At 40.7% G+C, this 21,680-nt stretch overlaps 1 protein-coding gene across 2 annotated transcripts in view; it reads left to right on the top strand.

The window, feature by feature from the left end:
- The first annotated feature begins 116 nt into the window (after positions 1 to 116).
- top2b (DNA topoisomerase II beta) overlaps positions 117 to 21,680 on the top strand; it is a 43,465-nt gene continuing 21,901 nt past the window's right edge. Inside the window, exons 1-3 of one of the 2 annotated variants that reach the window (XM_007558439.2) lie at positions 117 to 646; positions 2,705 to 2,800; positions 3,360 to 3,524. In XM_007558439.2, coding sequence (XP_007558501.1) covers positions 2,774 to 2,800; positions 3,360 to 3,524 — 192 coding nt within the window. In that variant the 5' untranslated portion in view covers positions 117 to 646; positions 2,705 to 2,773. The remainder of the gene's footprint in view (positions 647 to 2,704; positions 2,801 to 3,359; positions 3,525 to 21,680) is intronic. The other variant, XM_007558438.2, reaches the window with a different exon arrangement.

Raw genomic sequence — 21,680 nt, 5'->3', positions numbered from 1 at the left:
TTGCCGCCATCTTGCGTTGAGAAAAGAGCAACGGTTAACTTAAGCAAAGAGTTCCTATTGGTCAAAATACCGGTGCTTTTGAAAAGCGAGCATCTGATTGGTTAGTTTCCCTGCAAGACGATTTGCCGTCTGTGTTGCAGATGGCGGAGCCGGACATCGGGCGCTTCTGTTAGCTAAAATGCGTTTTTATTATTAAATGAAACAAATATTTAATGAATTGTTTTCCAGAGGCTTTTAGTGAATGTAATATTTTATTACTCATCGCGTGTTTGTGAAATTTGACACCTATTTAAGTCGTTTGTTTTGTATAGTATTTATTATTGAGCTTTTGAGCCCGGTTAGCATCTTTGTTGAAAGTTTAGGCCTACGGTACCACCGCTGGTCGATTTTAACAATAGCTTCGATAAGCTGCGATTCTTTGCTTGTTTTGATTCATTCCCGGGATTAGGTTTCAAGCTGCAGAAGATAAGAGTATGGATAATACACAAGTTTTTGTATCTTTTAGCATGTAATACCCTTGGAAAGTTGACGGGCTTTTAATTTGACTGGAGCTGAAGACATTTTGCGAGCTGCATCATAAACAAATTAAGGATCACAAAGGAAGATGTCCAACGGCGCCGCAGGAAACGGGGGGCTGGCTTGGATGGTAAGTTAGTTCAGGATTAGACCAACGTAGAAACTTGGAATTTTTTTCTGTTTTGTGTTTTTACGTTTAGAAGTTTTACTATAACCTAAAGCTGGCTCAGTCTGAGCTGAAAATTGCGTTTAAATGTCCCAGGCAGTCTGAGGGGTTCTCCCACTGTCCCCTGCCCGGCTTCTGTGTCCGTTTAAAGGTCCAACGTGGATCCCCAGGCCGGAGCCGAGTAACATTAAATACCCTGGGTGTTTTTTTTGTTTGTTTGTTTTTTGCCGAGCTAACTACAAATGTAACCCAAGTGTCGTAGAGACAGTGAGGAATAACATACGAAGCTGAAGTTAGGTTCCGATTCACCACCGGTATAAAAAGCTTTTTCACTGCCTTTTGGGATTTCTGGATTATTGTTTTTGTTCACATCAGTTCAAAATCTAAACCATTCTAAACTGATGTCAGATTCTTTCTGACAGTTTGCCAGTTGTAATACGTTTACTTGTTTCGAAAACACTAAGAAGAGCAGTAGTTTTTGGCATTTAGATCATTTTAGACGAGGTTCTGTCTGAAAGTCTTTAGGGAGGACTAACTTGGGCGGCAGCATTTGTATTTTTTCCATTTTTTATTTATACTGTAATGAACACATGTTTTGCTTTGTACTCTATTTGAAACTCATAGGCACATACCAGATGAACTGTTTTCATATTTTGGCATTTCTATGAAAGTAAGCTCAACTATTTCAAAATTATGAATTTATAGTAATTTTTTGGGGAACAACATGGAGCTACTCCTCAAGGGAAGTATTAAACCTATCATCCATCTATTCATGTATAGAACTACCTATTAATGTACTATAATGTGTATTAGTAGAATCATTTTCTCGTAGTGGATAAGGTACCAAAACTGGATCCTACCCAGTGGCCTAATTAAAACACCCAGACTATCATCTGTGAAAGCCTTGATCTTTTTGGAACCCAAAATATTTTTAAAAACATTTATGGAAATCTTTACTGTAAAGAAAAAATGGATTTTAAGGGAGTAAGAAGTTTGTTTGAGGTCTTTTTGCATGGAGTTTTGTGCATGCTTGGATTCTCTCGGGGTATTCCTGCTTCCTGACTGAGATTAATTGGTGTCTCTAAATTGTTCTTAGGCGTGTGTGTGTGTGTGTGTGTGTGTGTGTGTGTGTGTGTCAGTCATTGTTTGCCCTGCGACAGAGACCTGTCCAGGGTGTCCCCTGCCTTTTGCCCAAGTACTTTAGTGGGGATCAGTGGGTATAGATGATGGATGGGTGGGTGGGTTTCAGGACTACTGTTACCAAGTTACCCACCTTAAATGGGATCTAGCATGACAGCTGTAATTTTGTGTATTTATTTGTATTTTTATTAAAACTTATATCCAAGTCCTGGATTGGTCTGTAATTGGGACATAATCCTAAGATTCATATTTTTTTTCTGAAATTGAAAACGTATTTATTTTGTAAGTCTACAGAAATGTTATTTAAACGCTTTAAAACAGAATAATCCCGTCTAATATCTGAACACTCAAAGTTCTGCATGTTACAAGCTGGTGGTTTTGCCAATAAAGGCATCGAAATAGAACAATTTCTTCTTTTTTACTCTTGAAGATAATGTTTCCCAAATCATAAACTGTATTAAGATAGTTGTTTTTTTTTAAAAAAAAAAAGACCAGTTCTGGTCATTTCAGGTATTTTAGATTTCAATCTCAAACAAACCCAAAAACAATAAAGTTTTCCTAATGGTAGTGAAGCTGCCCTTTACTCCAGTGCTGAATTAGATCCTACCTTCAGTGTCTTTAGCTGAATGTTGAATTGTTGTTGATTTATTACAATTTAATTGTCATTAGTGGAACACTGTGTGCTTTGATCTTTGCATTTAAGCAGTGTTTAAATTGATGCTGTTGCTTTTAATCTCTGCAATACTTGAAGCTTCATGTAGCAGCTAAACACAGATCTATATATAAACTCATATTTTGTAGACCATTTATCACAATCTAGAGAGTGATGCTTGGAAGAAACAGGAAAAAAAAAACATCAATCCATTGTCTATACCTGCTTAGCTGTGAAGCGTCGCAGAACGTGGCTAGTGCCTTTCTCCAGCGCTCTTTGGACGAGAGGTGGGGGACACCATGGACAAGAAGCCAGTGCACCAAACGGTAAAACAGATACACACACTGTCACTCCTAAAGGCCATATTCAGTTGAGGAAATGAAATGTTGTCATAACTCTCATATCATCCAAGTATCTTGAAACAATGGCTGTAGATGGTGATGCTGTGGGCAGGAAGGATCTCCAGTAGCAGTCAGTTTTGTAACCAAACTGAAGAGGGTTTTAACTGAAGATTGTTGCTGACTGTCTCTTTACCTTTATGACATGCGAACAGCTCAACATCCAGGAAGCAGAGACAGTTTTCCACTGCAGCATGTCTTCTGCTCCTGCTGCTCCTCTTTAAATCTCCTCCTGGCTGTTTTGTTAACACAGCTGGGCAGACAGAAATAACCTCAGATTTTTTTTTATTTTTTATTTTTTGGACTTTGGGAGCAGGAAGGAGCAGGAGCACCAGCGGAGGACCCTGGTATTTTCAGAGAGAACAGGCAGACTCCATACAGTTGATTGTTATCAAAGGCAGTTTCTTCCTTTATTCTAGTTTGTTTGTCTGGTTTAGAAATATTTCCAGTATTTAAATCCTCTGTGTTCTGATAATGTCTTAAACAGGAGGCTGCTAATGGCAGAGGAGACATTGGAAAGATTGATGGAGGGAAGAAAGACAAGGCAGGCTCCAAGCTGTCTGTGGAGCGAGTGTACCAGAAGAAGACTCCTCTGGAGCACATCCTCCTGCGTCCTGACACATACGTTGGCTCCCTGGAGCCCGTCACTCAGGTGAGCTGCTGATGCTCTGCTTTCTCACTGGCTCTCAGTGACCCTGTCACCACCTCTGAACCAATCAGGGCCCTCAGAAAATTAAGATCAAAACAACGAAAAGACGAGCAGCAAGCTATTCTTCTCCTGTCCTTTTTTTCCCTCAGTTACAAATTCCCAAACTGGTTCCCAACCCCTCCCCTCTCACACACACACACACACACACACACACACACACACACACACACACACACACACACACNGTTTGTGTTGCTATCTTTGTGGGGACTTTCCATTGACTTCCATTCATTTCTTCAGCCTAAACCTTACCTTTACCCTTTTCCTAATCCTAACCATTACATCCCTAACCCTAACCAAAACTCAATTCATACCTTAGCCCTAACTCTGACCCCTGACTCAAAAACAGGGTTTCCCCTCGTGGGGACCAGGCTCCGGTCCCCACAAGGAGCAATTAGTCCCCACAATGTAGTATATATCAGGAAAATCGTCCCCACAAGGTATTACAAACAAACACGCGCACACACACACACACACACACACACACACACATGCACACACACACACCATGTGTTTCATTTCAGAATATTTCTGACTTTTCAAGAGGGAAAATTCATGTAATGTCTATTAAAGCAGTTTTTTAAAAAGCAATCTACTGTATCATGGTGGCATATAAAAAAATGATTGAACAACGCAAAAGGTTCTGTGATGGTTGGCTATTTAACAAAGTCTCTTAACACAGAGTCTTATGTCTCAGGTTCATTTGTCAGTTTTAGATAGTAAAACCTGATTATGAGAAATTGTGTCAATTCACCTTAAATAGTTCCTTTCCGCAGTCGCTGCCTTTGAACACAATTGACTCTTTGAGTTGGATGTTTTCTGTTTCTTTTTATTCATTTAGCCTTTGAACTTTTTCAGCAAATGTGGGTGTTTGATGAAGATGTCGGAATGAACCAGAGGGAAATCACCTACGTTCCTGGACTCTACAAAATCTTTGATGAAATTCTTGGTAAGAGAATCTGAGGTGTCGTTTAGAGTTACCCTCCCAAACGCAAACTCTGTTTTATTTTTACCTGCCAGCTTTTATCTAGTCTGTCATTTTAATTGCACAGCTCAACAACATGAACAGTGTTAGGGTGTAATGAAGCATGTTGCAATAAGCAATTAATCACATGACAAATTAAAATGAACTCGATAATTTTCAGTCTTATGATTAATATTTTTTTGAAGATCAATTTTGGTTAGGGGTAGGTTTAGGGTTACAATCCATTTTTTTAGGATACCGGTTTTGTGTGGTTTTTATTTTTATTTTATTAATTGTTTTTAGTTGGTGTGTCTTGTTTTGGATATTTAAAACATATTCCAGTTCCAGTGTTAAGTGTTCTTTACAAAATTAAACTTTATTCCTTTTTGAGGGGGTAAACTCTCATTATTATTCCATTGTCAATATTTTTACTTGAAAATGTTGTCAAAACAACAATATTATTATTTATCACAATAATTACTGGCACAATTTATCATCCAGTAAAATTTGTTTTCATGACAGGCCCAGGTGGGCTTAATTTTATTGCCAGCAATTTAAACATTGTGTTCGTTTGGTTTTTTCTTGTTGTATATCAGTTTCACTGTGAAATGATCTCAGGTTTATGACTTGAACAGTGAGTCTTGGTATCAGCTGCAGCTGTTTCATTTTCCCACGCCTCAGAAGTGATGGAATGTGGAAATCCCTTTAAATTTAGCTGCAGTTCCCTTCCTATGGACTTTAAAATGACTGTGAATAAGTTCTAAAGTGTGACAGACTGGTCAGGTATGGTTTTATTGCTGAGAGTCACTGTTTTTATTTCAGCCATGAAAAGCTCAGCAGCTGTTGGAACCCTCACAAAGCAGCTGGGGTAGAGTTCACATTAACATTTGAGCTACACAGACGAGGAAATGTCTCACACCGGACAATTTACAGATCCAGAGGACAAGTTACTCACATAGCTCAGCTGTGTATCTAATTAATAGAGGTCATTGTAGTGACCTCTAACATTTTAATGTTTTACACTGTATTTTAAACAGAGAGATGTTTATACATACAATAAATTATAGTTGCTGCTGTTATGTTTGCAACTCAGGTGTCTTATTAGTTGTCAGGTTTTTAAAAAAAAAAAATGCAACGAAATAATTTCAGGCCCGTCTCCATTTTGACAGATTACAATTTACACTTTCGATCATACTTGGTGCAGAAGCCACAGACATTACGCATTTACGCACAAAGTGCATGGTGGAGGTAAAATCCTTTCTGAATATCATCTCTGACAAGGACACTGAACTAAATGCATCTTGCTGACCAGGAATTGACAGCCTGAAGGAGTTACGGTCAGCATGCTCTGGAGCGCGTCTGGTTCTAAAGTACATTCCACACTTTGGCTGAAGAGACGTGTTTAACGAGCATATAGTACATACAGAACAGAGAAAAATGCACTCTATGTTGTGTTAATCTATTTATATTCTAAATAGAGGAGCAGGCAGTTTATCTTTCTGAGGAAAGAATTTAAGGTGCAGAAGTTAATTAGACTTCTGCACTTCTGCTCCACTCAGTAGCAGTGGAGATAGAATCCTTTTTATCACACATCCTAGATGGTTTGCTCTCGACTCATCCTGAAGTTACAAGTGACAAAATGGAGCTGGAAGATGTTAAAGCTGAAAACAGGAGAAGTAACTCTACTTACCCAAACGGGGGTCTGAAAATGAAAACAGTAAAACTTTTTTTTAAAAGGACTTATTGGCTTTAGTGGCCTTTATTTGATTGTGAATTGACAGGAAAGATGGTACTGAGAGAAGGGGAAGACATGCAGCAAAGGTTGCCAGGCCGGGAATCAAACCTGCGATGGCCACGTCGAGGACCAAGGCCTCCATATGTGGGTTGTGCTTAACCCCTGTGCCACCACAGCACCCCGAAAGCAGTAAAACCTTAATTAAAATAACGTGTGGCTTAATTCAGCCTGGAGCCTCTTATTAGAGTTGGGTTGGACTCAGACACAATGTCCATGGACTCGGTCCGGGTCGGTTTAGAGTTTTTAGATCCGATCTAAACTCTAGCTCACATTTCTCCTTCAGTCACTGTCCAGGAGGAAGTTGGCTTGAGGTGGTGAGACACTCATAGTTTAACTGGAGTCGATTCATTTTGATTCATATGTAGCTATTGGGGCCACAGTCAACGGTTCTTGATGATGGACAGCAGAAAAGTGTACCTCTGTTACAGCTTCTGGAGAGGGTGTTTTTTTTACCAAACACAAAACAGAAATCCTCCAACCGCTAAAATATGACACCACTCCGTTTTTGTTTCCATTTCGTGAAGAAGGAAGTTGCGCTCAGTGTCTTCCTCAAAGGTTTTCATGGCATTTCCTTCAGTGGTTCTTGGTGCAGCACCACCACAGGCGAGTGGGGAAACAGGTTTTTCAAGAGGTTTGGTTGGTTTGACACAGAGCAGAGAGAAAGAGAACCACTCTACATTCTAAATGTTGTTTTCTTCTTCTGACAGTCAATGCAGCAGACAACAAACAAAGGGACAAGAACATGACTACCATCAAGGTCAACATTGACCCGTGAGTATCTCCATTACTTTATTAACATAAGCGGTTTTGTGTCAGTAAGGGGGCAGATCTGTTTGTTGAAGGAAAACTGTTGTACCATCTGTCATCAGCTGTGCTCTCTGGTCAGTAGCTGTATAACTGCTGCTGTGCCAGGTGTGTCCTCATCTGACTCTTGAGCTGCCTGATGAATAATCTCATTAAACCTGCCTCATCCTGGTCTCTGCAGCTGATGTGCTTACACAGAGATGATGATAATGATGCTGATGCTTCTTTTCTACTTTTCCAAGCCTGCATGGTGGATGTGAACACTTTAAATTGTCTTTAATCTGGACACAAAGACCTTTTAATTTTATAGTAGTAATGTCTCCCTTTACCCAGAGACATTATGCAACCGAGTTTTGAAAAGATCTGATTACTAACTACTTACCTTTCCATATTTGCCCTGCAGCCACAAGTTGACTGTAGGGATGGATACTGAAATGTTCTGGTTTTATGTCTCTGTGTGTTACTTTTTTATATTCTGTTATAAAACTAAAGACAGGAAGATGATCTCAAGGCGCAGCAGATGCATTGTTTAAGAATGCTCCTCTTGTTTTAATTAAAATACTTTAAAAATGTATTTCTGTGCAAGAAGGAGTCATCTTGTGAACTATAAATTTGTTAGATCCTACCCTGATCACAATTTTTTGTTCTCCATGTAAGGATTTGACTGCCGTAACTGTTTAAGTGTTTTCACAATTTGCTGAATGAATCTCAGAGCATTTTGTTTATGGTAGCAATTCCAGATTATTACTACTATTATTAAAAGTGAATCTTGCAATGGATGATTGAGTGATTTTTTTTTTCCCTGTCTTCCCCAGTGAGTCCAACACCATCAGCATCTGGAACAACGGTAAAGGCATTCCTGTGGTGGAGCATAAGGATGAGAAGATGTACGTCCCAGCTCTCATTTTCGGCCACCTGCTCACCTCCAGCAACTACGATGATGATGAGAAGAAGGTCACAGGTAAAACATCAGTCAGGACAGGGATGGTCCAGTCAAAGCAATTCTTTCATTAGTCAGTTCATCCAAATCCACCAAGATTCTCAACTTTGTATAAATACTAAATATAAGGCTGCAGCTAACAACAGCAATTTAATCTATTAATTATTCTGATGATGAATTAATTAATGGCACGCTCTACAGATTTTTCATTTTAGCATTTTTTTAAATTCAGAATTATAAATACATCTTTGCTCCATTTTGTTTTTCTTGCCGTACTGCCTGCATTACTGGATCTAAGCTTAGCTGAGCCATGAAAGTTTAACTGGATCAGTTCTGACTGTTGGTCTGTGTCCAGGTGGAAGGAACGGATACGGTGCTAAACTCTGCAACATCTTCAGTACCAAGTTCACAGTGGAAACTGCCTGCAAAGAGTACAGACACAGCTTCAAACAGGTGGGCTGCAGGGGAGAGAGCTCTGGTAATGTTAGCATCTAGAAGAGTGATGCCTTCACAGGCACACACACACACAGACACACACCATCCCTAGAAGGAAAAACAGTCCTTGAAAATGAGGGTTAATCATAATCTATATAATTACTATGTTCTCCAAAAACATCACAATCTAATCTTTTTCAGAAATCGTCCAGCAGTAAGAAGTGATTTTAATTTTGCTTCAAAATGTAACTGGTATGAAAATGTAATAATTAGTTTTTTTTAGCTAGTCAGTGACAAAGCCAATCAGAGAGCAGAATGGGGTTTGGAGCAGTTCATTAAAACTCGTCTCCACAAACATTTGTTCACACAGTTTGAACTGGCAGTTTGTGGCCTTCAACCATCGTCACTTTGAAATGGTCTGACATGAATGATTTTTAAACAGACTCTGGACTCCACCGTTGCAGTGGATGGAGATTTTTATCCCCAGACTACATTAACATCCCACTAACAGCAGCCTAGAGAGACTAAAATGTGACAGTTTTTCTCTCAAAAATCCATAAATGTCTTCAGTCCCTGTGACCGGAGCAACACCAGCAGGCTTTCAAACCTCAGTGAAAATACTGATTCATTTTCAGGGTCTTGTCGGTTGTTTGCCTATGTGGTCCTTGAATACTTTTACAATAGTTGAATACTTTCTAGTTTTTCTGCTGTCATTATAAGACAGTTCTTAAAGACAATGTTTAGTTTATTCCTTTATCTAATTTTAGCCCATTTTGAAGCAGTATCTTCCCCGGTGGCTTTTGATTTGTGAGTGAAGTAACTGCTGTTTTTGTAGGCGTCTGAAATGCTGTCAGATTTAAGGTAAGACTGTTCTTGTCACAATTTGGTGGCAGCACAGCTGCGGGCGTCACGGGGTGATTTCCTCTCTATTTATGAGACATGGACAAATTGCACATTATAAGTCTAGGGTGTGTAAGAATTGTGCACCTCAATGTGTAGGCAGGTTTAACATGCTGTGTGTCAAAGTTGTTTGCAGAAACAACAGGTGTGTTACAGTGTGTGTGACCCCTCTTCAGACATGGCAGAACAATATGACCAAGACATCTGACCCCAAGATCAAATTCTTCGACGGAGAAGACTTCACCTGTGTGACGTTCCAGCCAGATCTAGCCAAGTTCAAGATGGACAAGCTGGACAAAGATATCGTAGCCCTTCTCACCCGCAGAGCGTATGATGTAGCCGGCTCCTGCAGAGGAGTTAAAGTCTCTCTGAATGGCAAGAAGCTGCCTGTAAGTCTCTCTCAATGTAGATTCCTCTCTGGATCTTTCTTTCACCACATCTATCCGTCTAATAATTGAATGTTGTTGTTTATTCCTGCTTAGCTGACTATATGTATTCACACTCCAAGTAGTCCTTTCCTTTCCATTTGTGAGCATAGCAGATGTCTGATGATGTGCGCTCTATCTGTCCTCTCGTTCATTAAAGGTGAACGGTTTCCGCAGCTATGTGGATATGTACGTAAAGGACAAACTGGATGAGACGGGCGTTCCCCTGAAGGTGATCAATGAAACTGTGAATGAACGCTGGGAGGTTTGCCTCACCATGAGCGAGAAGGGTTTCCAGCAGATCAGCTTTGTGAACAGCATCGCCACCACAAAGGTATGGACATTTCAGATGGAAAACTGGAAAAGTTAAGAAAAAGATGGATTAACGCAGAGACTGTGTTTCAGGGCGGCAGACACATCGACTATGTAGTGGAGCAGATTGTGGCGAAGCTTATCGAAGTGGTGAAGAAGAAGAACAAGGCTGGAGTGTCAGTCAAACCTTTCCAGGTGGCTGCACAGAGTACTTTAGAGATTTAAGATCTTTAAAATCGTCTTCCCAATAATTTTAAAGGCATATTATTGGAAAGATTTGCCTTTAAAACAGTTTAATCTCCGTTTTTATTTGGCTATCAGGTGAAGAACCACATCTGGGTTTTTGTGAATGCACTGATTGAGAATCCAACGTTCGACTCTCAGACCAAAGAGAACATGACTCTGCAGACCAAGAACTTTGGCTCCAAGTGTCTTCTGTCTGACAAGTTCATACGAGCTGTAAGGATCGTTTGACTTACTTTCAGCTCCACACGCTTCTGATTCATGGTTTAGAGCTTGAAACGCCTCGCCTTTGTCACCCACAGGCCACCAACTGTGGGATCGTGGAGAGCATACTGAACTGGGTGAAGTTCAAAGCTCAGACACAGCTGAACAAGAAGTGTTCTTCTGTGAAGTACAGCAAGATCAAAGGCATCCCTAAGCTGGATGACGCCAATGATGCAGGTGTGTTTTCTGGAACGATCTGCTTTCGTCTTTATCCGAACCAGCTGCATGGCTTCAAATCCCACATCTTTCCTCTGTATTAATTCATGTTGGTGTGTGTTGTTTGTAGGTGGCAAACACTCCTCTGAATGCACTCTGATCCTCACTGAGGGAGACTCGGCCAAGTCCCTGGCCGTGTCTGGTCTAGGAGTAATCGGTCGGGACCGCTATGGAGTGTTCCCACTGAGAGGCAAGATCCTGAACGTTCGAGAAGCAACTCACAAACAGGTGGGGGGCTCAGTGGGGACGCCTGCAGAATAAAACCCACAATGAATCATGTTCAGTGGCCAACAAGCTGGGAAAGGCCTGGTGAATTGTTTGGTAAAAATGGTCAAAATCATTGGGAAAGTATCGCCTTCAAAAACATCCTAAAAAGGAAAATACAATATAAGTTTAAGGGTAAATAAAACAGCCATACGAAAGTCAAATCATATGTCCAGCATCCAGCTGACCTAGAACAAAAAAATGACACCAAACACAGATCAACGCCTAGGTTCACTGTGTGATACACAGCACATTGGACCATAATTGATACATTGGGAATAACAGCAAAGTCTGACCAAGGTCATCCAAGAATGGCATTAAACCAGTTGGGATTCCTCCTGGTGTTTTCTTTATTTATCATAAATTAGGTATTGTAGGAAACTGAGATAAATAAGTCAGAGATTTCTACTGTCAGAATTTTGACAATGTTTACTTTTCTTACCTGCTATTTGATTCCTTATGACATTTTTGTTTAGCTGTTCCAGCCTATTTTGTGCTTCATAAACACTAATACTCAAACTAGCACCCCATCAGTAAATTCCTCAGTGACCAGTTCTAGTATTTACATTCTTTCTGGACATGTAGTAAATAATTAAGGTATTGATTTCTAACATTGTCTGCTGGTCCAGAATGATAACCCTGGTGGTAGGGGGCAGTATCGTTTATCATTTAATGGGAACGGCACTTCTCATATGAATGTTAATTAATCTTTTTCAACAAATTTTGATTAATGTAAAAAAAAAAATAATACAGTTATCAGAAATATTATTTTTACTATTTCTACAATGTTTGTTCCACAAGAGCGTCAATAAACATCAGTAAAATTGAAACCAAGATTAAGTGTAGCTTCTGTGTGCAGCTCAGTGACATAAATCACATTTCTTTGAGTGAGTGGTGTCCTGAAGAAGCCTGTCTCAAATGAAAACGTTTCTCAACATCGTTTGTGCTTGTGGTGCTCCTCAAAATAGAAGAACAAAGAAATCACCTCAAACTTTAAGTGTAAAAAGATTTGAATAGATAAAAGTGCTGTAGTATTTGGAATGAAATTTTTTTCTGTTTACCAGATAATGGAAAACGCAGAGATAAACAACATCATCAAAATCGTTGGATTGCAGTACAAGAAGAGCTACGATGACCCAGAGTCTCTGAGGACGCTGCGCTACGGCAGGATCATGATCATGACTGACCAGGTGACTTTCCTCTGGACCTTACTGCTGAAAGGCTAACACCAGCTCTGCAAGTCATAACAACATGTTGTTTTCTAATAGGACCAAGATGGCTCCCACATCAAGGGTCTACTCATTAACTTCTTCCACCATAACTGGCCCTCCTTGCTGAAGCACACATTCCTGGAGCAGTTCATCACTCCTATAGTGAAAGTAAGATGTTTATGGATGTCATGGTGAACTTCAGAGCATGTTAGCAGATGCATGCAGGTGAATGAAGGCCTTCTGCTCTGCAGGCGACCAAAAACAAACAGGAGCTGGCCTTCTACAGCCTCCCAGAGTTTGAAGAGTGGAAGAAACAAACAGAGAATTTTAAAACCTGGCATATAAAGTACTACAAAGGTTTGTTACCTTTAACTCAGTACCCAAGCAAACAATCTTGTTTGATTACGTTTTAATTTGATAATCCAACCCATGTTTCAGGTTTGGGAACAAGTACAAGCAAAGAGGCAAAGGAATACTTTGCAGACATGGAGAGGCATCGAATCACCTTCAGATACAACGGTGCTGAGGACGACGCTGCCATCACTCTGGTAGGTTTAACCTGACTGTCTGCTGCTGCCGCTGCTGCGCAAAGAATAACTAGGCTGGTAAAAACTAAGGAGGCACTGACCCACCCACTTTTCACTTCCAATACTGATACAGATATCTGAGGTCTAGAACTGGTCTAGAACAGAAAAACAGCTGAATTGACTTAAAACTCTACTCCTAATTCCACTGACTGACCAAATTAAAGTTTCTGTTTTTACATATTTTAAGCTACTGGTGGATTTAAGTGTGGTATACTGCAGAGTTATCAAATCAATTTGTAAGTCTGAATTGACTTAAAACATTAATTTTTTTTAACACAGACATAAACATACTGACTTACAAATGTAAGTTGGTATGTTTACTGCTGTCCTGGTGCAGCACACTGTACTGGTGTGCTGCACCAGGACAGAACACTTAAATCCACCAATAACTTCACAAGCTTGGTCAAACATGTAAAAACATCTTTAATTTGTTCAGTCAGTGGAATTGGGAGCATAACAGCCAATGGAAAATTAAATTAATACTACTTTGGTCAAACGTAAAAATAAACTACACCAAACCTTCTTTCAAATGGTTCAGAAAATGCAATTAGAAAGTCTAAATCTACTATAAGATAAATAATAAAGCATGACATCACCCAGAGCATAAAGCATAGAATTAGACTGAATAGATCTGCCCTCATTTACAAAGCATATTGTGACTAACACCCGATATAGAGTGTTTTTCACTATCTGGATCGATCCACGTGTTCTAGTTAAAAATCCAACAGGTGTTGTTGGTGAGAGCTAGCTAACAATGACTGTGTGTGTCCAGGCCTTCAGTAAGAAGAAGACAGATGACAGGAAGGAGTGGCTGACCAACTTCATGGAGGACAGACGGCAGAGGAGGATGCACGGCCTGCCGGAGGTTGGCATCGTCGTTCAGCTGCTCTATGAGCTACACACACTCAGACTCAGTAAAAAACAAACAAACTGGCTGTAACAATAATTCTCTTTTTCAGCAATACCTTTATGGAACTCAGGCCAAACATCTGTCGTACAATGACTTCATCAACAAGGAGCTGATTCTGTTTTCCAACTCAGACAATGAGCGGTCCATCCCATCCCTGGTCGACGGTTCGTCAGCATTCTGCCTCTGAGCTTTAACACGATGTTAGGATTATGTGTGATGAGCTGGACGTGTGTGTTGTTTTAGGCTTGAAACCGGGTCAGAGGAAGGTTCTGTTCACTTGCTTGAAGAGGAATGACAAGAGAGAAGTGAAGGTGGCCCAGCTGGCTGGTTCTGTGGCTGAGATGTCTGCCTACCATCATGGAGAGGTAGAGGCAACTCATGGAATAAGCAAGGTTATGTTGTGAAGCATAACCTGCTTCACAACAAACTTCAGTGTATTTTATTGGGATTTTAAAGCATAACTATGAAGTAAAAAGATGGTGAGCAGAGTGGGAGAACTGTCTTCCATGTTTCTGATGCTGCATACTTCTCTTGCCTTACCTTACCTTCTTTAACATTTTTCGTCCTTAACGACAAGAGTTTTGGAGTTCACGACTCTTACTTTAGCTGTGCATCACTGCAGCTCTTGACTCTTCCTATTCACTGAAACATGAGCATGAGCCAGGAGTCATGACTAGCCTGTAGTCTGCAGTGGTGCTCAGTAAGTCAGCTTCTACTTCCCGTCTGCCTTGCAGCAAGCTCTCATGATGACCATTGTGAACTTAGCCCAGAACTTTGTGGGCAGCAACAACGTGAACATCCTGCAGCCTCTGGGTCAGTTTGGTACTCGCATTAATGGAGGCAAAGATGCTGCCAGCCCCCGTTACATCTTCACCATGCTCAGGTAAGGCAGTAATTCTGATCTTTTTTATGTCCTGTTTGTTTATTAAAAGATCCATCACAAACAGTTACCTGGTTGTGATTTATGATACAACATGCCATAAATATTCCATTACAGCATAATGACTGACTGGAACGCAGGATTTATTGGTTACAATATTACAACAGTAATATGTTCTGTCTGCACTAGATCAGAGAGGGTTGGATGTGTTGGAATGACAGGTGTGAAATCAGTAGATGCAGAATTACATTCATGCAATATTAATATAATATTTCACAATAATATTGCCATTCCATGATTTCTTAATATGGAGCAGCAGTAGTGTGTGTATCTTTGTTTAGTCACAGCCTTCAGACTGATTGAGTCACTGAGGCTGGCTGGATTCATGACTTTAGTCACTCGGTATTTTATTGAAATAGGTTATTAAATGAGTTTTGAGTTTTCTCCACACCCAGAAAGAGACTAGACATGTTCCTGTTCTTCCTGGTTTCCTAATGGTCTTTTCTCCCTCCAGCCCCCTGGCCAAGCTGTTGTTCCCAGCGGTGGATTTCAATCTGCTCAAGTTTCTGTACGATGACAACCAGAAGGTGGAGCCAGAGTGGTACATTCCCATCATCCCCATGGTGCTGGTGAACGGAGCTGAGGGCATCGGGACAGGCTGGGCCTGCAAGATCCCAAACTACGACCCCAGAGAGATCGTTAACAACATCAACAGGATGCTCAACCACCAGGACCCCTTACCCATGGTAAAACTAAACACAACAGACAGAAAGAAACTATTACTGTTTTTTTTTTTTTTAAGAGAAACCAGTGGACTTTGACCAATGAAACTTCAAATGTGACTCCTATCAATCAAAGCAGTTCAGGTCAAACAGATAAACTATATTGAGCATTTAATGACACAACAAGCTGATTATTTGCAGAAAAGATTTAAAAAAATGGCAGCAACCAACACTCAAGAAGATATCTTAGGATTTATAGGATCTCCAAGTCTGTTAGTCTAGGGATGTTATTTTAAACATCAGCAGTAATGTGGAAATTGTTAATATGGTTCTTGACAGTACCAAATATTTATGTATTTTATTTTTTGTTGTATATTTTCGTCAAGATATTTGTATTTTTTCTGAAACAAATGTAAGTCAAACGCTCTGGAAAAAACCAGGTAACTACAGTGTATCCTAGGAAACAGGCAACATATTGTCAGTAATTTTTTTCTTTCTGGTTCTGTCAGGAAACATTGCTACTATAGGGTTGCACTGATCGATTGGGCCTTATTTTTAACATTTTGTGTGACCAGTGATTCTTAGATTTGAAGCCAATCTTTTCTGTAAATCAGCTCTGCTGTGAGAGAGGGCTGACTGACTGACTGACTGACTGACCCCCCACCAGGTTACAGTTAACTCCAGTCATCCACTGTTGTCAACTTACTGGCACTTCACACCCCTCTGACACCGTCAGTTATGAAAAAGATGGTTTTGGCCAAAATCAATATCAGTGGATGAGACTTTTTAAAAATCAGTGCTCGGCCAGTTCGGTGCAGCTCCAAAGAAAGACCATTTCTTCATCAGCTGTTCCCAGACTAATACTTGTATGTTTGCTTGTTGTGTTGTGAAACCAGCTTCCCAGTTACAAAAACTTCAAAGGGCTGATCCATGAACTGGGCCACAACCAGTACCTGGTCAGTGGAGAAGTGTCTGTCATCGACAAAAACACCATCGAAATCACAGAGCTTCCCGTCCGGACCTGGACTCAGGTACAGCCAGGCTTCCTTTAGCTCATGTTCCTGAACCAGGAAGTGTTTTTGTCTCTGTGTGTCATTTGACGGGTGGGTAACAGAGTGGCTAGGCTTGCATGGTGGCTGCTGTGTGTTTAGTTGGTGGTGTGTGATTGACGTGTTCCTCCCAGTGATTGTGGCCCGTCTGTGATGTGTTCAGGCCTATAAGGAATCTGTGCTGGAGCCCATGCTGCAAGGGACTGACAAGACTCCAGCTCTCATCTCTGACTATAAGGAGTATCACACAGACTCCACGGTAAAGTTTGTGGTGCGCATGTCTGAGGAAAAGCTGGCCCAGGCCGAGGCTGTCGGCCTCCACAAGGTCTTCAAGCTGCAGTCCAGCCTCACCTGTAACTCCATGGTAACCACAGCATCCCTGCCTTTCACAGACATTTTCCTTCTTTATGATCCTGATGTCACATGATGCCCAACACTGTAATGATGTTGGTACTTCTAGGTGCTGTTTGACCACATGGGCTGTCTAAAGAGGTATGATTCAGTCCAAGACATCCTCAAAGAGTTCTTTGAGCTCCGCCTGCACTACTACAAACTGAGGAAGGACTGGTTGCTAGGCAGCCTGGGGGCCGAGGCCTCCAAACTCTCCAACCAGGCTCGCTTTGTGCTGGAGAAAATCGAAGGGAAAATCTCCATTGGTGAGCTAGGGACTGTTGACTCAGTTAGAACTCAGTTCTCAAAAAAGAGCAGACCACATCTCTTTTTTTTTCTCAACAGAAAATAAATCCAAGCGTGAACTCATCCGAATGCTGGTGCAGAAAGGTTACGAGTCAGATCCTGTTGCTGCTTGGTCCAAAGCTCAAGAGAAGGTACGGCAGAGCTCTAGAGTGACTCGTTCCTCTAGAGAGGTAGTAAACCAGATGTTGGGTGAGATTGAGGTGCTAGATGATGGAATGCTGGACTTCTCTGATAGGCTCAGGAAGAAGACGCTCCTGATGGGAATGAGAGCGACAGCTCGGTGGATTCCAGCTCCACTTCAGGTCCCAACTTCAACTACATTCTCAACATGCCTCTGTGGTGCCTGACTAAGGAGAAGGTGGATGAGCTGCTCAAGCAGAGGGACCACAAGGTACTACTTCTCCTCCTCGTTTTCCTCTGTCAGCTCATCTGTCTTTTCATCAGATTAGTTATGACTTTATGGTTTTATTAGGTCTACAGTTTTTTTCTTAGTTTCAAACATATTTATTTTTGACATCGTTTTCAATTCAGTTTTCTTTTCATTACTCTTTAACCCTTTGTTTGCTAGTTTAGTTCAGATTTCACTTGTTTCTGACATTCACTTTTTGCAGTGAATGTCAGAAACTGCAAAAAGTTTCTGACATTCCAAGTTAGATACCAAGGGAAAGACTGAACCAAAAATAAATAAATCACAAACCATAACAAAGTTTAAGACTTGTTAATTTAGGACAAATGAACAACCATGTTAGTCACAAAAAACATCCAGCAAAGGATCTTTCAAAACTTGGGAAAACCCAACAGCAGCCAGGCTCTTTAGAGTTTTTAATGAGGAATTTTAAGGTTGGTGGGATTTTCCCCTTTAATAAAGTCCCTCATACTTGATCTTGTTTTTATCTAAACATTTATATTCACACTAATACAAAATTGGACTCTGACACTTTCTCCCAACGTGCTGACATGACACTAGATGTGGATGGATCAACAGCAACATGGATTACATGATTTATATACTGCCATCTGCTGGCACAATGTGGGACAGCAAGATTAAAAGAAAAACAACTGCCAGAAACTTGACTTGTTTCTGGTAGTAACAAATGTTTTTCTTTTACTTTTAGTTTTTGTTAGTTGTTAGTCATTAACTGTAACGGCCTTTTATTAAATATATTTGGTTTCAAAGAGAAATCTTAATCTCTTACTGATTAGCTGATCAGAGTTTGGGTGTGTTGTGTTGTGCTTGTGCAGAGAAGTGAACTGAATGATCTGCAAAGGAAAAACTCTGAGGATCTATGGAAGGAGGACTTGGCCGTCTTCATCGAAGAACTCGATGTAAGTCTTGTCTTCTGACCTTTTTTTTTAATAATTCTTAAACACAAACAGTTAAATCCGTGCCTTTGTTGATTTTCATTGTGTATCAGTAATCTGTTTTTAAGCTCCATTATCTTTGATGTTTCTTTAGCTGATTTAGCTTGTGACCAGCAGGGGGAGCACTGACTCAATAAGTTTCACATGCCTGTTAGAAGCTAAATAACACTGGTTTAGAGCTGCAAGTGTTACATAACTTTTTGTGAAAAGACAACTTAAATATTTGTAATAAACATCTATGATAGGAAATTTGTGATAATTTTTAAAGAACCGCCATTTTATTTCTGCTTTTAATACCTGTAGGTAAAAATTGTAACTTGTCTGTTGTGTTAATAACAGTTGTGCTAATTATTTTCTGTTTTTCCCTGGGCAGAATGTTGAGAGCCAGGAGAGAGAGGAGCAGAACGCAGGGAAGGCCATCAAGCTGGTGAAGGGCAAAGTGGGGAAGCCCAAAGTGAAGAAGATGAACCTGGAGGAGACGCTGCCCTCCCCGTTCGGCCGCAGGGTGGACCCGCCTACTCAGCCAATCAAGTCTGATGCTGCCAAGAAGTTGACCAAGAAGAAAAAGGTAATGACACTGGGGTTGTCTGTGGACATGCAGACGTAAAAACATCTGCCGTCCAGAATGGTCACAGACTGTTTTGTTGTCAGGGCGACTCTGATGCAGCTGTGAAGTTGGAGTTTGAAGATGACGGCGACGGAGTAACTGGAGAGAACGCTGTAGCCAAACCCAAAGCTCCACGAGTCAAGAAGGAGAAGAAGGAGCCAGGTCAGAACCAGAGCGCCACATGACATCCTTCCTGTCTGAAGGAAGAGCTCTGACTCCACTTCCTGTTTCCTGTTGCTCAGGAGCTCCCAGAGTGAGGAAGCCTCCAACTCCAAAAGGAGCTTCAGCTAAGAAGGTGAAGAAGAGAAACCCCTGGTCTGATGATGAGTCCAAGTCAGACAGCGACCTGGAGGACAACGAACCCGTCATTCCCAGAGAGACCAAGTCTCAGAGGGCCACAGGTAAACCACGCCACAGAGAGCTGCACCTGAACATAGCACCTGGTCTAATTCATTGTTTCCCTTCCATTTCAAAATGAAGAACTATTGCATAAAATCTCAATAAAACAACAGTAACAGTAGCCAGTTAGCTTAAAGTAGCGTAAATAGGAATTACAAAAATACATTCATTCAATAGAAACGCAGCAATTTTGAAAAGAGTTCATGAATGAGCCTGAATAAGACGTTGATGTCTCCAATTAACATATCTCATGTTAGTGTTTGCATCCATTGCAGCCATCATTTTCATGATTTACTGTGTAAACAGACTCATTCATTTTATTTCATTTCTTTTGAATTGAAACACTGCAATTGTAAACTCATCTTTTTCCAACATTAGCAGAATATTGAAAATGTTTTCAGAACTGCAATATACTTTATTGATCCCTAACAGGAAATTTATTTGTTCAAAAACTACATACATCCATATTTATATTGGCAAATATAAATAAATGGTTAGTAATAAAAAAGTGATAACACAAGTGTGAAATTACAAGTAATTTAAATATGATCTAAATATAGAATAAATTAAATGATTATAATAATACATTTTATTTATGAAACACTTTTTATGAAATTAAGATACTGTTCAGTTATAAAGATTAAAAATAACAAGAACAGCAACTGCAGGCAACCAGAAAAAATAGACAATAAAAGCAATTTCATAAAGATGGGTCTTGAGAATGGATAAATAAATTAAGAACAAATATGTGCATGGAAATATGAATCTGTAAACTTAAACATAAAGGCAGAGTTGGCCGTTGTAAAGTCTGATGGCTGCAGGCAGGAATGATCTCCTGTGGCTCCCATGTTACTGTGGTGCATTATGGTATATTGAGTCTCTGGCTGAAAGGTTTCCTGTATCTGGCAGCACATTATGCATCTTTTGTTTTTCACACATTTCTAACAGACTGTCCAGTGACAGCTGGACGGCCACATGGTGTGTCCTCAGTGTGTTTTAGCTCCAAAGCTGCCTCCGCTTGTGTATTCTGTCATCGTAACACATGAGAGCTCCTGTGTTGCACCTCCAGTCAACATCGGCCAACTTTGTTATCATGAGTGGTAGCGTTTGATCTTAATTCCCAGTGAGCACTTTGCTTTCAAACTGCCACCGGCCAAAAAAGAAGCCATTAGCTTTTGTCGGCTCCGGCTGTCTGATGCAACCCAAATGCAACTGAAATAATCAGAGCGCAACCACTGGAATCCATGGCAACCGTAATATGCTTTGACATGGATTCTGCTTTCATCCTCCAGCTTCCAAGCCAAAATACACGTTTGACTTCTCTGAGGAGGAGGAGGCGGACGAGGAGGAGAACGGAGACGACGACGTGGCCTCGTCCCCGGTGAGGTCAGTCAGAGACGACTTCGGCTTCTCAGACAACAAGGACCGTGATAGCGACCAAAACGAAGACGATGAAGAGGAGAACAACGAAGACTCCTTCTCTTCACCCATAAAGAAGCCCATGTAAGGTTTAGAAGTCATCTGCTGACGGATGACTCTTTCCTGCCCCGGTAAATCCTGCCAGCTAACCGTTTCTCCTCCTGTGAAGGCCCGCACCTGCAGCCAAGAAGAAGGAGAAACCCAGCATCTTCTCCTCCAAGTCAGCCTTCTCTGATAAGAGCAATGACAGTGGTGAGTTCCAGCAAATGTGCAGTCAGTCAATTGCATGAATTAAAATCACAAAATGAGGATGAGGTGGTTTTTCAGCCGTATCGACACAGAACTGCAGTGGAAACATTTTATTCACTTCACACAAGTCATATGATCAACAGCTGAATGTTACTACTGCTGGAAACAACAAAGACATTCATAGGAAGTAGTATTAGGATTAGGATGATGGTTTGTTTTTGTTTTTTTCGTACAGTGTACAGCTGACTCCACCAGAGCTCTCACAGCATCACGGTTCATAAAAAGTTGTGTCATGCCAAAGTCTTGGATCCATAATTCTTCTATAAAATCACCAACTACAATTTACCCAAATCATCGCATACGTATACACTCCCAAGTTGGCGGGGCTTATTGCTCCAACGCCTGAATATTGACGGCTCCTCTGATTGGCTGATAGATGATGAGCG

Source organism: Poecilia formosa, unplaced genomic scaffold, assembly GCF_000485575.1.
Source record: "Poecilia formosa unplaced genomic scaffold, Poecilia_formosa-5.1.2 Scaffold96, whole genome shotgun sequence".
Classification (NCBI taxonomy): domain Eukaryota; kingdom Metazoa; phylum Chordata; class Actinopteri; order Cyprinodontiformes; family Poeciliidae; genus Poecilia; species Poecilia formosa.
The sequence above is the reverse complement of the archived record's forward strand: the minus strand, read 5'-3'. Positions and strand labels throughout refer to the sequence as shown.